The 15,627-nt window shown below is 49.0% G+C and overlaps 3 protein-coding genes across 5 annotated transcripts; all 3 read left to right on the forward strand.

Moving 5' to 3' along the window:
- Positions 1–1,318: 1,318 nt before the first annotated feature.
- On the forward strand, positions 1,319–7,250 carry LOC128268793 (zinc transporter foi). 3 transcript variants are annotated; one of them, XM_053006012.1, is made up of 4 exons: positions 1,319–1,449; positions 2,574–3,447; positions 3,519–5,207; positions 5,282–7,250. In XM_053006012.1, the coding sequence occupies exons 2-4, from the start codon at positions 2,908–2,910 to the stop codon at positions 5,429–5,431; spliced, it is 2,379 nt and encodes a 792-aa protein (XP_052861972.1). In that variant the 5' UTR covers positions 1,319–1,449; positions 2,574–2,907; the 3' UTR covers positions 5,432–7,250. The 3 variants fall into 3 exon arrangements, with proteins under 3 accessions (XP_052861972.1, XP_052861971.1, XP_052861973.1); XM_053006011.1 differs by having other exon boundaries at positions 1,328–1,413; XM_053006013.1 differs by lacking the exon at positions 1,319–1,449 and adding an exon at positions 2,136–2,250.
- Positions 7,251–7,426: 176 nt separating this feature from the next.
- On the forward strand, positions 7,427–7,948 carry LOC128279120 (uncharacterized). Its single transcript, XM_053017841.1, has one exon. The coding sequence runs from the start codon at positions 7,427–7,429 to the stop codon at positions 7,946–7,948; it is 522 nt and encodes a 173-aa protein (XP_052873801.1).
- Positions 7,949–8,185: 237 nt separating this feature from the next.
- LOC128277792 (protein ERGIC-53) lies at positions 8,186–11,582 on the forward strand. The gene is made up of 6 exons (XM_053016317.1): positions 8,186–8,361; positions 8,752–8,906; positions 8,964–9,136; positions 9,437–10,303; positions 10,372–10,503; positions 10,570–11,582. Exons 1-6 carry the CDS (start codon positions 8,199–8,201, stop codon positions 10,604–10,606), a joined length of 1,527 nt encoding a protein of 508 aa, XP_052872277.1. The 5' UTR covers positions 8,186–8,198; the 3' UTR covers positions 10,607–11,582.
- The last annotated feature ends 4,045 nt before the right edge of the window (positions 11,583–15,627 follow it).

Raw genomic sequence — 15,627 nt, forward strand, 5'->3', positions numbered from 1 at the left:
TGTCCAATGGTTTCATTATCAGCGCTTGCTCTGGAGTGTTGAAATGGAGTCTGCGCCATGCACGTTCACTTATATTTTACAATCATTGTTGCATTGTTTGTTTAGTAAGACTAGTACCGTTCGGTTGACTGTTAGGCACCCCCGAATGCAGTCAGTCGGGCCCGCCAACGCCAGGGAAGTGGGTCATCCATCATCTGGCCACCGCGCTCTGATGTAATGGCGTAGAATCCGACCACCTATCGACGAATGGTTGTGGAGCGCGAGATTATGTTATCAGCTGGTGCCACCAGCGTGTGGAACGTATTCGCTGTTCGGCAGGTTATCACAATTCACCGCCATTGTTGGCCATTAAGAGGGTACTGATTAAACCGTCAGCGATCGCTTGCTTGTGCGTATCTTACGCACACCTAATAGCGATCGTCCGTCCGTACGAGGCGTCCTCGAAAGCTTCAACACAACTTCAGGTCGGCACAAAAAGTAACAAATTATTTAAAATTCCAATTCAAAGGAACCGGTAACGAAGGCCGGTGCATTTTCACACACCGATTGCATCGGCTACGGACCGCTAACGCTTTCGCTAACGAACGAAAGCGCGCAACGAAAACCGTCAAATTTGAATTATCGTTTGCAGCGCGCGCACACGCATTCTTTCGTGTCTGCGCGTTTGTTTTTTTGCTTTTTCATTTCGCCTTGTAAAACGTGTTTTGGGGATCTCGTGGGCTCGTCGCGTCTGCGTGATTTGTGTAGCGTCCCGGCGGGCGCGCAGGACCTCCCGGTGGGGATACTACCTACCACCACCGGCACGACCGGTCCGAGCTGCTGCTCGCCTCTTCTTTTTCGGGCGATCCTTTACGTCGAACGAAACGAAGGATCGTTTTTCATTTTTCGATAATGTGCAATCGCGGGGAGGTCTCTATTGAAGGACTTTTCCTGCTCTAGTTCGTGGCTTTCGTTCTCTCGTATCATCGAGTTCCTTTTATTATTTTAGCCACCATTTTCGGTTATGCTCACGATGCTGCTCCTGATCTTCTTGAATTCTTGCCCCTCCGCGCGGATTCTCTAACGTCGCCCGGTACGCCGAGAAGCGATTGCCTAAGCGGGGACTGGCTGGGGCAAGAATTCGCGTACCGTGGTGGTCGGTGGTGGAAGGAAGGAACTCCTGTTTTGGTGAGCCGAACGCCGTACGCTGTTTTATTTCCCACTTCACCACGGTACCTGTTTCTCGACGACGCCCGCTTCAGCCGCATTTCGCCAAACGCCGCGGAGAAGGTTATAAAAGCGAAGCAACGACCGATGCTCCGCCGTTAGTACAGTGCCGGTCGTTCGTGTAAGACAGACGGGTGTTTCCGTTGCAAAGTGCCGCTGGCCACGATCAAAGCGCGAGAAGAAGGTTCGATACAATACATCAATTGGGTAATGTCTTAATTCTGTTCTTTTTGGCCTCGTACAGTAAGTAGCAACGAAAGAATTCAAACTGATTTGTAGTAATTGTTCGATTCAGACTCTGTCGGTGGTCTATTTTTAGCCCAGCCCAGCTTTCGGAGTCCGTTCGAGGGCGGATTTTGGCCTGGCAAATTATTAGCCTGGCTCCGTTGATTGATTGGATTTTTACATTAAAAAACCCCGATGAACTCCTTCAGGGTCATCGGGCGTGTGTAATGTGGTGCCCCCTTGGCGAGGGTATGAATAAATACCATCCCACCGCGCGTTCTTGGCACGGTGAAAGGTTAGCAAAGTTTGATCAAACAAATTTCTTCCAACCGACCGCCCGAAAAGGAACCGCTTTGCTTCTCCATGGTCGGGGTCACGCACCACACTCCTGAACCGTGGTGAAGGTTTGGCTTTGAACCTTGCGAAAAAAGGTCCAACGGAACACGTGCGCCCGGTGCTGTGAGCCGACGCCGGCCGACGACCAGTGCCAAGGTTGTTGGTGTGTTGCGTGGTTGAACATAAACAAATCCCCGCGGAAAGGTGGAGAGGGGAAAGCTTTCCAATGAGCGGCCCACAACCGAAGCCGGGGCCCCGAAGCCGAAGAGATGACGGATGGTAATTTTCCGCGCCACGGTTCCCGGGGTTCCAGTGGTTGCGCCGACTAGTCGAGAGCCGACGTTACTCCCAACCTGTCGGGTGTCGGTGTGTGACGCGGCCGAGTGCAAAGTTTGGTTGCGATTAGGGCTGAAAGCTCACTGATTTTGTGCATGTTACCCAATCTCTCGGCTTATGTGCTTGAGAGCATGAAAATCGGAATTGGTAAGGAATCGATAGGAAGCTAGTTTCTCGCTACTCTCGAACATTAATGGAGGTGCGATACTGCTGGTCATTAGAATTAATGATGAATAACTCTTGCACGGTTGTACCCAAATATTGATGACCGCTTGGTCGGGCCAGGGTAGTAATTAATTGGTTCAAAGTAAGCGATCTCCAAAAAACAGTGTACAGAAACTTTGCGTGACTTTCATTCATTAAAAGACCGAGTATTGATCGATTGACTTCTGGCGGCAGCTTTATGCTGCCTACACGACCAAACGGATTGCAATTTATAAGACTAATTTCATATTTTTATTATTTCACAGACGTTATCAACCGTCGTTAGTGCAGTTTTCTGATTGCAAGAATAGAAAACAACTAAATGGAAGTGTACACCACGGACCGGAATATAGAGGTTAAGAGTACGGCGCAGAAGTCTGTGGGGGTCGTTCCGCGATTCGAATCGGCACAAGTGGCACGAAGGAACAGAAGCGCAAAGACTTCTCTGGCGCAAGGCAAATAGGGAGTCCGTTGGCCGTTGGTGCAAAAGTTTCCGGTGGTTCCGCGTAGGGCGAAAGTTGGGAAGCGTAAAAGTGTGTGTGGTTTTGATCCTTTCGCCGGACGCACAATATAGAATACAGTTCCTCCCTGTGCGCCACAATGGCACGCCATATAATGGCGGTGTGTGTCGTGTGTCTGCTGTGTGCGGACCACGTACCGTGCAAACAGCACTTCATCGACGATGGCTCCCCGAATGGGGTTGGTGGAAAAGTGTACGATCGGGGAGCCACCTTCACGGGTAGTCCAAAGTTTACCGTTCAACGACGACCGTCAGATGATCCTTCGAGCGAGCCGGCTGCGATCGCTCAGCAGGAAGCAGTACATCGGTTAGTCAAACGCCATCAACACCACCACCACGACGGCGAGGACGATCACGAGGAAGACGAACGATCGGCCGAGCGGACTGAGTTCGAGGAGCTGCTGAAGCCGAAGGTGCAGCAGTTTGTGGAGAAGATTTTCACCGAATTCGGCAACCCGGACACCATGACGATGGACGGAAAGGGATTCGAGCGGATGATGCATCGGTTGGGTTTGTATCAGTTGGTCGGTGGAGATGCGGGCACGCTGTCCCCATCAATCGGCAGCACAGCACCCGGTGGTACGATCGACAGTGAGCGGCGACGGGAGGATGCATCTAAAGTACGTATCCGTTTATGGGCGTGTTCTACGGAGCAGCACACTCCTAATTACAAACTTTCTCCCTTTTCCAGTGTCTAAATAGCAGTGAATTTCTGCGGCGTGTAACCGTGGCAATGGTACCGTCACAGGAGTGGCAAAAGGACGACCACAGCAGCAGTAGTGGTAACGCCTCGTTGGACAGCAGTGGCGCGGATGGGAACGTTACACTAGTAGACAGTAAGGATCGTAGGATACACAATGTTAGTACCGATAGCAATAGTACCACCACCAGTGACAATGCCGGCCACGAGGTGCTAGTGAACGGTAGCAACACATCGAACAGTTCGCAAAAGCTGCCGATCGTTGCGGCGTCGTCTGCGAGTGTGTTTGATGCTCGTGATCTGTACAATGTGTGTCCTCTGCTGCTAACGCAGCTTCTGTCCAGCGAACCACTAGCACGGGCAGGGTGTATCGAAGCAGACAGTGTTCCTACGCTGCAGGCGAGCAGCCACAATCATCATCATCATCATCAGCACGATCACGTAGATGACTCGTACGATGCTGCCGTGTGGATCTACTCGTCGCTCGCGATCCTGGGCGTTAGCTTGTGCGGCTTGCTCGGCGTCGTCGTGATACCGTGCATGGATAAACACTTCTACCACCATGCGCTCCAGTTTCTGGTAGCCCTGGCAGTTGGTACGCTGTGTGGGGATGCCCTGTTGCATCTCCTGCCACACGCGATGATGTCGTCCGTTCATTCACTAGCGACGGCACACGATCAGATGATGTTCAAAGGGCTGGCGGCAGTGCTGGGGATCGTGTTTTTCTACTTCATGGAACGCCTGCTCACGGTGATCGCCGAGTGGTACAAGAACCGGGAGAAGAAGGACAAACCCTCGTCCCGGGTGCGCGTGATGCGCGACCCAGAATCGAACTCGCTGCACCACGGTTCGGGTGGTGGTGAGAAGCAGTGCAAGCACAAGTACAGCTCCTATCCGTACTGCTACGATGAGATCGCGATGGACACAAAGGACGATCATCACGAGCACAACCAGGTGAACGAGAACCACAACAGCGCGCTGGCCAAGTGTGCAAACAGTCACGGCGAGCAGCACACCGCGGACCACGGCAGCAATGAGTACGGCGCATTGAACAACCACAACAGCTCCTCGGTGGCGGCACACAGCAACAACCATCGCCACTCGGTGAACCGCGAAGACACGGTCAACAATAGCTGCAGCATCGATAACAACACCGTTTCCACCAACCTGGATGATGGTTCGATCGAGAGCAGCGAGCAGCAGCAGCAGCAGACCCACAACAAGGTGGAGGCGACGGAAACGCATCGGCACGAGAACTACACCATCATTCTGCGTGAACACGAAACCAAACATCATGGCCATTCGCACACCCACGGGCACGTCCATTCGCCGCCCGGGTCGCTATCGGCCGTGGCCTGGATGGTTATCATGGGCGATGGGTTGCACAATTTCACCGACGGCATGACGATCGGGGCTGCGTTTGCGAACAACATTGCCGGTGGGTTTTCGACCGCGATTGCCGTGTTCTGCCACGAGCTGCCGCACGAGCTCGGCGACTTTGCGGTGCTACTGAAGGCTGGTATGTCGGCAAAGGAGGCCGTCTACTACAATCTGCTGTCGTCGCTGCTCAGCCTGTTCGGGATGATTGTCGGCATCATGGTTGGTCACCAGCCGGAGGCGTCGGCATGGATTTTTGCTGTCGCCGCCGGGATGTTCCTGTACATTGCGATGGTCGATATGGTAAGTAGTGGTTTGGTCGGAATGTGACGATTACTAAACGATCGTTAACACCATGTGTCCTTTCTTTCATACAGATTCCCGAACTTACTTCATCGCACGGGGCCGAAGAACGGTGTAAATTGTCTGAGTTTGGGCTACAGTTTCTCGGGCTGACGGTTGGTTTCGGTATTATGATGGTAATAGCGATGTACGAACACGATCTGATGGAGCTGTTTGTTCACTGAACGGATCGAATGCATGAACTAGTAGCGCACGGACTATGCACTTTTGCATTTTCTTAAACATCTTCCGCCAGCGTGCAGAGTGTGTTTGCGAGTAGCAATGACATGTTGTAAAACGTATGGTCGTGAAGAATCAATCTTCGCATAGGCAAAGTAAAATATGGAATTTATAAGTTATGGCTACGGAATGTTGCGCGATAAAATGATCCTCGCAGGCGGAAGCATCCGCCGGTGTCTGTAACTTGAAATAGTAATCTTTCTCTCCTGTCAAATAGTGACACGGAAACACACGACATCATCCCGCCCACCCATCATTGCAATTGTACAGTACACACGGGCTTTTTTGAATTAGAAACACTTACAAAAAGGAAGCAGCTACCCTCACTAATATCTCCTGTCTTTGTCGCAAAACATGGCGTCGACGATGGTAACATGTAACGGAAGCGTATGTTCTAGTCTAGTTTGGTAGGCAGCGTCCGGTTCCGGTCTGCCATCTAGAAGAGACTTGCAAGGCGAAGGATTGATGGCTGCACGATCACGTAGGATCAAGTGGCATTTTGAAGGCGGTAAAAATTGCACAGCAATCATTAGTCGCAACGATGATAGGAAGTTGTATCAAAGATATAAAGACAGCAAAACTATCATGGTTTTTCTATCCTACACAAAATGTGATCGCTTCGGTATGCTAGGTGTTGGGGAGGGAGCAACGATCAGTATGTGCGAGCAGCAAGAAAACAAACCAAACCTGAACTGAAATTAAATACGTATGGCACGCAAACGTTGTTTCTTTTTTTGTCTCAGTTATGACCAAACATTTTCTCGCTACCTTTCATGTAGCTTGCACACACGCCGCGATCGTGGCGTGCGGCATAGGCACCGCAAACACTTGATAACGCGTTAAGCGCTGTAGAGCCATTGGCGATAGGTTTTCGAAGCTGTTTAGGTCCGGAAGCAATTAGCAACACCTGTGTCGATTATATCGTAGATATGGAGAAAAGTATTACCACACTCGTTCGTACTGGTGCACGAAAGTTGACCGATTTTGCTAACGGTGTTCGACGACATGTATCCTTCGTTCCGGCGCAAGACACACGACGACTGATAGAGAAGCATTTTCGTTTGATTAGTATATCTACTGCTTATTTTCTAATATCATACCACGAAAATAAAAGGAACCAATTCGAGGAAGACGAGGAATATTTTAAATCAATTGTACTTTTTTAAATTTCTACATTCTGCTACATGTTTTGCCCTTGTCGCGGCGTTGGGTCTGCAACTGATCGCAGCGTAAATAAACCCCATCTTCCGATGTAGATAGAAAGAGACACGGATCAATGATGGATCAACCATACACACGCAGCATTACTAGACTCGCATAGAGGTAACGGTTAGGAACGTAAGACTAGAATCTCGGATGTGTTCTACATCTGTACATGAACTAAAAAACGATCAGCTTCCTACACAATTTACACAAAATGTTCCGTGCGTCTTTACTCTGTGGTTGGTTTTTGCTGGAGTAGGTTAGTCACTAGCAGCACTCTGCAATGGCACGAGGAACGAGGAAAGGCATTCTTAATGTGCTTAGTTTACGCTTTGTCCGGTTTGTGGTGCGTTTCATGGAGGTTCCATTGTGTCCAGCGTATCAGGAACAACGAATGGTGCAGAAAGCAGCCGCAAAGCAAGTATCATCATTTTAGTTTAGCTCCTAAGTAGAATAACAAATTTTGTGTAAAATTTAGTGTTCGAATGTTTTCTAATTTTGTTTTCCTTCGACAACGCTATCGGGAACTATGGACAGGCAATAAAGATCATGTTTGAGAGCGTGAAAGAGGAACACTACGAACGAAAGAACAATAAAACAGTTTAACTAAACTATTTCGTAAATCAGCTCTTCCGTTCCTTCAGTCTTCAGTAGTAAAATCATCCCAGTTACCATTGGACAGCCATTCGTCGCGTGGTGTATTGGTGAAATTAACGTTTGGATCGCTTTCGCAAAAAATGTCCAAATTTGCAACCAAAGTTTCGAGCGTGTCCTATCTGCGGCCTCCGGTGCCGCCGGAGAAGAAGTGGTTCTACAAACAAGTGCTCGCCAGCCTCGAAACCGGAGGGCCACCGCATTTCAATTTGGCCAACTCAACGCTGGGTCGAGTGACGTCGAAGTTACTGAGCAGTTTGGTCATCGTCCAGCAACGTGCACAGGATGTTACCGTTGAATATCAGCTAAAAGAGAAATTGAGTAATGCACTGGTGATGCTTGGGAGTGTGATGTCCGCCGTGAAGAACTTCGTCACCCAACGGCAGTATTATCACATTGATCGACTTATTGATCGCGGTTTGCTGACGCTAGAGGACAAGCTAAGGGTAATCCGCGAGCAGCAGCTTCCATCCATTGCCGAACGAATTGAAGTTCGTTCGTTGAACAGCTGCGCCAAGGTGACGATCAAACGAAAATCATCCGACGCGGAAATTAGGGAAACGTTCCTAGTACGCCAACCCAAATCAACCCCTTCGGATGGATAGGTGCTTTGGATTGCAATGAAACATTTTTCGGGGAGCCCTAATAAATGAATGACCAACGTATTGCCGTTTGTTTTGTCTAGATTTTGTAATGTAGTGGAAACAGGGTTGTGTTGCTAGTACCCAGCGGAAACGTCAAACGTCAAACGTCAACCACGCAGGTGAACGCGAATGTCAAAAATCCGGTTCGGCAGCGTACGTATACAGAAAAGGTTCGGGCTTTCCACCGAGTTTCGGCAGTTCACGAGTAAAAATGGCCACGAAAGGGTTGCTGCTGTTGGTTTCTCTGGTCCAGCTGGCCAGCGTAAGCGGCGAGGGCGGCATGGTGCACCGGCGCTTCGAGTACAAATACTCGTTCAAACCGCCCTACTTGGCGCAGAAAGATGGCACGGTTCCGTTCTGGGAGTATGGTGGCCGTAAGTATCGCCAACGGGAGCCCAAGATTTTGGGCTTTCGCCTTACTGTGCACGGACGAGCGAGATAGCACCAGGTGGCGAAGGAAACAGTTACACGTCAGAGAAATTTTCGTGTCCCGTCGTGGACCGGCGGGCGACAATCGTTTGTTTTGTGGCACCAGTTTCGAACTGCATGTTTAGCTTCTGAAGATGGGCAACGAATATCAATGCCGAGAACAATCAATCATTTGTAGAACGAATTTGAATCTAGTAGCCCGCGAAGCAGGCAGAAATTTGGTGTAGAGCAAAAGCCTTCAAAGAAAAGGGAAAGTGTCCTTGGTGGACCCTTACGTTTCGTCGCCGTTTGCTGAGTTTGCACTTCTAATTATGCTTTCTTTGCGCCATTTTCAGATGCAATCGCAAGTTCGGAGAACGTTCGCATTGCGCCTTCCCTGCGCAGCCAGAAGGGAGCCATTTGGACGAAACAGAGGACGAATTTCGATTGGTGGGAAGTGGAGATCGTGTTTCGGGTGTCCGGTCGTGGCCGTATCGGTGCTGATGGTTTGGTAAGCATGGTACCCGATTGCTGGGGAACGGTATGTTAATGTAATACTTCCCGGCAGGCATTCTGGTACACGGCAGAGAAGGGTAGCTACGTTGGAGACGTTTTCGGTGCGTCGGACCGTTGGGTTGGTTTGGGTCTTTTCTTCGATTCGTTCGATAACGACAACAAGCACAACAATCCATACATTTCGGCCGTCCTCAACGACGGCACTCGCAATTTTGACCATCAAAAGTAAGTAGCTTATTCCATCTCTCCGGTGGGAAGGTTGGGTCTCAGTAGGTCTTGCTGTTGTGCTGTGTTGTGCATATTTTGCAAACGCAAAATACGCACAACCCTTGGCCGTTCCAAATTGGGAGTAAACAACGTCCTGTTGCTGCTGTTTCGTCTGTAAAAATATCGTCTTTATTTACCTTTCTCTGTTGACATGTTTTGGTTTTTGGTTTGAAACTGGAATACTAGGGCGCGGTTAGGTTTTAACAAAAGTTTGCGCTTTAACGGTAACACGTGCTAAAATGTAACTCCCATTTGCAGTGATGGCGGAACTCAGCTGCTGTCCGGCTGTTTGCGGGACTTCCGCAACAAGCCTTTCCCGACGCGTGCCAAGATCGAGTACTACAACAACATTCTTACCGTGCTGTTCCACAACGGTATGACGAACAACGATCAAAACTACGAAATGTGCTTCCGGGCGGAAGGTGTGATGCTCCCGAAGGCTGGCTACTTCGGTCTGTCCGCCGCCACCGGTGGCCTTGCCGATGATCATGACGTGTTCCATTTCCTCACCACCTCGCTGCACACGCCGGGGCAGTTCAAGGAAGAGCCGGCACCTGGCGAAGATGCGGCCAAGCTAACCCAGGAATACCAGGACTATCAGAAGAAGCTGGAACTACAGAAAGAGGAGTACCGTAAGGAGCATCCGGATGAGCACAAGGACGATCTGGACAGTCTGTTTGAGGACTTTAACGAGCGTGAGCTGCGTCAGATTTGGGAGGCGCAAACGAACACCTTCGAACAGTTGCGCACGTTGAGCAACAAACTCGACGAGGTGATAGGACGCCAGGAGCGAACGCTCGGTTTGCTTTCTGTGTCCGCACCGCATGGTGGGGCCGCCGGTGGCGTTCCACCAGCGCAGATTGCGGCTGGCGCTGGAGCTGGTTCGATAATGCGGCACGAGGTCGATACTCTGCTGCAAAATCAAAACCTCGTGGTGCAGACCGTGCGAGAAATTCGTTCGATCATCGGCGAGGTACATGCACGCACGGACAGCATTCTGAACAATCAAGCGCGCGCCCCAACGGCACAGATCCAGGGCGGTGGGTACGATATCCAAAGTTTGATGGCCGAAATGCGCGACGGTATGAACCAGGTCCGGCAAGGTGTTGCTGGTGTGTCACAGAGGTAAGCATTCGGTTCGGAATGAGTTTTCTACGGTAAACTTAACAATATTCTCTCGCACGCAACTTCAGGCTGCAAGGTGGTCAACCACCGCTGGCGCAAGGTTCGGGACCCTGTCCAACGCAGAACTGCCTCAGTATGACCACCTTCCTGGTGGTGATAGTCGTGCAACTGCTCGTGATGCTTGCCTACAGTTTGTACAAGTAAGTGGTTTGCAAATACGGAATAAACCACGAATGGTGTCACTCAGCTGTCTGTCTCATTTGCAGAGGTAGCCGGGAAGCGCAAGCGAAAAAGTTTTACTAGATGTACCACCAAGTCGAAGGATCGTCAGTGTTGATTGGTTCACCAAGAAAGCCTACTTAGATCAAACCACTGTCGTCAACTGTGGTAACTTCGGAGTGATGCGTGAGATCATTCCAACGGCCCATATTCACCAAAAGAACAGCGACCAGAGCGCCGTGCAGCTTCACACTGTGACAGAGTCCCATTGTCCGCCGTCTGAAGCTGGGCTACTGAGAACGATTGTCCCGTTCTCGGCGGCAGAACAAGTGGTAAAAGTAGTCTTATTTTAAATATACAGTCGTTTTCGTTTTCGTCCGTTTGCTTTTATAGTAAAATTTTCATTTAGAATGACACCGTGGTGTGCTTGCAAAAAGCAAAAAACTAGAAAAACAGACAAGTGTTAACAAAATCATACGTATGAGTTGTGTATGTGTGTGAGTGTGTATTCAAGAAAAATATGCGAACGATGATCAAGTTTTCATAGTGTCGGAGGTGATGAAAGTTCACAATCGAAGGTTGTACCGGTATTAAGGGCATCCGCACGGTAAACGGTTTGTTGAATGTAGGTAGAGAATTATGTTGAATGCGTTGAGGGTTGTATTGCAGATTTTTATTGGTCGCTGCTCGAAACAGATTATTCCATGCGACAAACACGAGTCGACAGCATTAGTTAGTCATTTGTTCGAACCACAAACTTAAAGTGCGCGAAAGAAGGCCTCACTGCAGAATCGGGATGATTATAGTTTTAGTTCCTCAAAGTAACTTCGGCGCACTTTCCTTCCTAGAATTGGAGCTAGTTCCGATTGACTGATGAAAGCCGAAATGGACCTTTCTAAATACCTTTCCTGTATCGTTTTGAGTTGAACTTAATGTACACTGTCGATCACACACATTTTCCATACTTGGTCAGAGGGTTTCTAACGTACCGATTTTGTTGTCTCCACAACTACAAACAGGAATTTCTTATACAAACTGAGAAAAAGAAAATAAAACATTTGCTACAATTTACAAACCAGCTTGTGCAACGTTTGTCCATTCATTCCTTAACTTTGCACTGCTTATTAGTTTGAGTTAAAATTGAATTTTAAAAACCATGTGGAGTCGTTTTTTTTTCGCGCCAAAAAAAAAGCTTTCAATGTTCGAAAAGCTTACAAATTCGAACATCAAAGCTTAAACGTCACTTTGAATTTGAAAAGTGTCAGTTGACCGATATTTGGGGTTTCAGGTTTTTTCTGATTTTAACGAGTTTTTTCATTTTTTTCAGTTTTTTCAGATTGTGCACTGGGACTGAAAGCAAATAGGTGAATGTTTAAAAAAATAGACAAAAGTATATCGCAAACGGTACAAACTGGTCACCAGAATTATTAAAAAAATATTCAGAAAAAAGTGTGCCAATGATTGGTAAGTGTAGGTTGGTTAGTCCAACGTCTAACTATCCTGGGCAAGTGGCTCAACCCCAAATTGGAAAAGCACCAATCGAGACAAATTTATGTTTTACAAAACAAGGGTGCATAAATTGATCGCCAACAATCTACATCAACAACGTACGGATGCGGGGAGAACTAAGTAATTTATGTGTGAATTCTGAATATTTGATCACCCTTAATTTGGTCGGTGTCCACGCAAGCTTTATTGTTTAACAAATTGTGATGATGGCATTCCGTTACTGTCGATCGTAAATCATGTTTTACGTACGGTAAGAAATCCACAGTTTTCTTTGAAGAAAGCATCGGAATCGGCCGTTCCGCAATTGTGCCCGCAATCTTTTGCTACTCAACGTTAGATCGTTCAGTGATTACATTTATTGACACTGCGCTCAGAGAATAGAACATATTTTTGCCATTTTTTCCGATGCTGACCGCACAAAAAGATTAAAACTAAATGAACAATGTACGACAGGATCGCGATGGCACGGATAGACAAAAAAGGTAGCACAGATCGATAATGTGGCGGATGGGCATGAATGCGATCGAAATAGAACTCCGACGTCGGCGTGTGCTGTTAATCCATCCGACCGACCGCTAGATCGTGCGCCCTGCTTCGAACGATGGGGCCCCGGTTCGAAGGGGATCACGGTAAACAACGAAGAAAACACACCCATTGCGGATGCCGATCGGAGCATCATCGTGGGTTGATAGCATAGGTAGAGCGCTAATCTTACCTCACGATCGTTATTGAAACCCAACGAGCTGTGTGGTTATTGGCGGCCCGGTTCGCCTCCGACTTTGCCGCGCGGCTGGAGCATGCGAACGACGAATGGCATCTGACCGAAGGATAAGCATTAATGAAGTTTATGGTTTCCGGATATGGCAGAAATTAGTGAAAAACAGCGTCATGTGGCAATGATCCCGGTCGGGGAGAATGCTTTCTGTGGGCAGTTTCGACTCTGCGCAGTTCAACGGCGCAAAAGAGTTTTTGTTGCCGAACACAACCGTGGCGCCGTAACTGCTTTCTTCACGGATCTCACGGAACCGTCCATGTTAACCCATTATTTGTGTCGAGTTTCGGGATCGTTAAGATTTATTTAATGCCCATCCGCGACTACTGTTTGCTACTGTCCGGCTTACATTGCTTTCACTCGGGCGGGCAATGTTTATGCATTGTATTTTTGTTTTATCGCCTTATACGCTTATTGCCGACAAAGGCATGCAAGGATTGTCTGTTGCGCTTTCGGTCTCTGCATACGGGGTGGGCAGAACGGCGCATTAAGCGTGCTTGAAAGGGTTTATAATCCGTACAAAAAGTAGATCACGTTTACAGCACTCAGTGTCGGAGCAGCAGAAAAAGATCGGCGAACCTTCACTCCTATTTTTTAAGAGGTGCCACTTCACATTACACGGATATAATTTTAATCTTTCGCCAGGCGCGGCCTTTTGCTTATCCAATTTGACCAGCACGGGGGCCACACCGGGATTTGCAATGGCTTCCCCACGGCCTCGGGGAATGGAAAAAAATAATAATAAAATAAAATAAAAAAACATAACGAACCCAATCAAGTTCGGTACCACTCCCTCTCGACCGGGACCGTTCCTTTTACCGTGCGGCCACGACGTTTGCGATGTGTGTGTGTGTGTCTCTCAATTGGATGTGTGTTTTTTCTCCGCTTTTCTTGCGATCGTTTTAAATTTTTGATTTTCTTCAGCCCCCTTTTGCACCGAAGTGCCTGCGTTGTCCTGCGGCTTGGTGGCCGCGCACCACCTTTATGCTCCTTCCAATCAATTACCGAGTGCGTGTCGTTCATCATCGTGCCCCACCGCGGGAACCGCGGGGTTGGTGGCCCGAAGGACTGTGGTTTCGCAAATCGTTCATGTGTGTGCCCTGGTCGTGGTCCGAAAAATTTGGCCAACCATTTCGCGCGTGCACAGCCCCAAGCTGCCAGACTCCATTCCAATGGAGCTCGGGGTGTTGGTCTCCATTTCGCAGCGCATTGTGACCGCCGTGCGATCGATCGATCTTTGGGAGTCAATCGATCGACGGGGCGCCTAACAAAGTTCGAAAGGCGTTAACGTTGGCGTGGTCGAGGAACGAACCGACCGACCGCGAGATGTGATTTATACGATCCGGACGGACGGACCAAAAATAGCCGGGCTCTAGAATGCGGGCTCTACATGGCGCCGAGAGTGGAAAACAGTTCCTGAAGTGTCCAATGACCCGCAAGGAACACCTTTCTCCAGGTCGGGGAAAGACGTCCGCCCGAACTGTGTCGCACTGGAAGGGTCAACTGGTTGGAAAACCGGATTCGATTAGGACCGCAGCCCGCAGAGCATTAGTCATAGTCCAGTTCCAGGGTTGGTGGCGGAACTAGCGCCAACCCGACGGCCTGACCCGCCCGACCGATCGATTAATGGACTCCACGGGATGGGGCCCTGGGGGCAAATCAGGTACGCCGAACTGTCCGCCAAGCGAGACGCGTTCCACATTCGCGGCGGTTGAGAAATGTTTAATTAAGTAGTAATGGCGAACTATTTATGGGAGTCGAAGTCGAAATGGATTGGAAATTAGTACCGGCGCGCGTCGTGTGTGTCGCGCGTGTTACCCCCTACCGGCCCCCGGGGGAACTCCCGTCATCGATGTGCCACCATTTCGATGCGGTGCGACGGTGCGGGTTTAGTTCAGCTATTGGACAACCGAAAGGGGGGCCCGAGCCGTTTTATGGAAGCTTTTGACATCTTCGGCAATCAGAGGTTCGATTTTGAGTGAAAGAGATCTCTGGAGCGGCACTTCTGACAGACGGGGACCGTAATGGGACCTCCCGTACCGCCGAGAGTGGCATCATTTTTAATTACTGCTTAATGGCCAACATTATGCACTTATCCCGCGGCATTCCGTCCAGCGCTAGCGGGACTCTGTTCGCGGTTACACGCGGTTGCGGGGTTTTTCCAATTTGCACATGTTTAGAGTGCAAATCAAGAGCGTCGCCATTAAGCGAACTAATAACTCTGTTTGGATAGGACATCATCGTAAAGCGTGAGCTGGAAGGCGAACGCCCTACACCAGGACAGGAAAATGTGGACACGTTGGTAAGACCCCTGGCGTCTTTATTTCACTATACGGATAATTTCAATATTATGGATAATCAAGCATTTATGATTATATCATGAAAGGACCTGTTAAAGTCGAAAGAATGACACGAGATTATATTGACAGCATAAAAGCACAATGCCTAAACTCTAAATTAGTTGGTGATTACCCAAAGCCGGACCGGGATCACTTAACCTTCCGTTTTTGCAATAAATTGGCCCATGCTGCGATTATTTAAAGCAAATTATTACCCAGACGCTTGATTCGGTGCCCTTTATTGGCCCGATTTTATGGCAGCCGGGAACATACGTTTTCATTATCGTCACGAGCCGAGCATGATCCTCTCTCTCTCTGTCCACACAATGGGTTCTGGTGGTCGTAAGCACTCGGGGGGTGCTTATTGCGCCCGGCCGTGCCCGTCCTTCCCAGTCCCGGAGCATGGTCGACAGTGTGCGAATGAAATCATAAAACGTTTAGCCAATTTAACGGTTTGCAGTAATTGCGTGTACCCGACTCAAACT

Source organism: Anopheles cruzii, chromosome 2 (assembly GCF_943734635.1).
Source record: "Anopheles cruzii chromosome 2, idAnoCruzAS_RS32_06, whole genome shotgun sequence".
Lineage (NCBI taxonomy): Eukaryota > Metazoa > Arthropoda > Insecta > Diptera > Culicidae > Anopheles > Anopheles cruzii.

Excerpts from the sequence above, each read along its gene's own strand:
- LOC128268793 (XM_053006012.1), top strand. The coding sequence starts at position 2,908 with ATGGCACGCCATATAATGGCGGTGTGTGTCGTGTGTCTGCTGTGTGCG. Across the intron at positions 3,448-3,518 it reads GACGGGAGGATGCATCTAAA|TGTCTAAATAGCAGTGAATT; the intron begins GTACGTATCCGT and ends TCCCTTTTCCAG. Across the intron at positions 5,208-5,281 it reads ACATTGCGATGGTCGATATG|ATTCCCGAACTTACTTCATC; the intron begins GTAAGTAGTGGT and ends TCTTTCATACAG.
- LOC128279120 (XM_053017841.1), top strand. The coding sequence starts at position 7,427 with ATGTCCAAATTTGCAACCAAAGTTTCGAGCGTGTCCTATCTGCGGCCT.
- LOC128277792 (XM_053016317.1), top strand. The coding sequence starts at position 8,199 with ATGGCCACGAAAGGGTTGCTGCTGTTGGTTTCTCTGGTCCAGCTGGCC. Across the intron at positions 8,362-8,751 it reads GTTCTGGGAGTATGGTGGCC|ATGCAATCGCAAGTTCGGAG; the intron begins GTAAGTATCGCC and ends CGCCATTTTCAG. Across the intron at positions 8,907-8,963 it reads GTATCGGTGCTGATGGTTTG|GCATTCTGGTACACGGCAGA; the intron begins GTAAGCATGGTA and ends ACTTCCCGGCAG.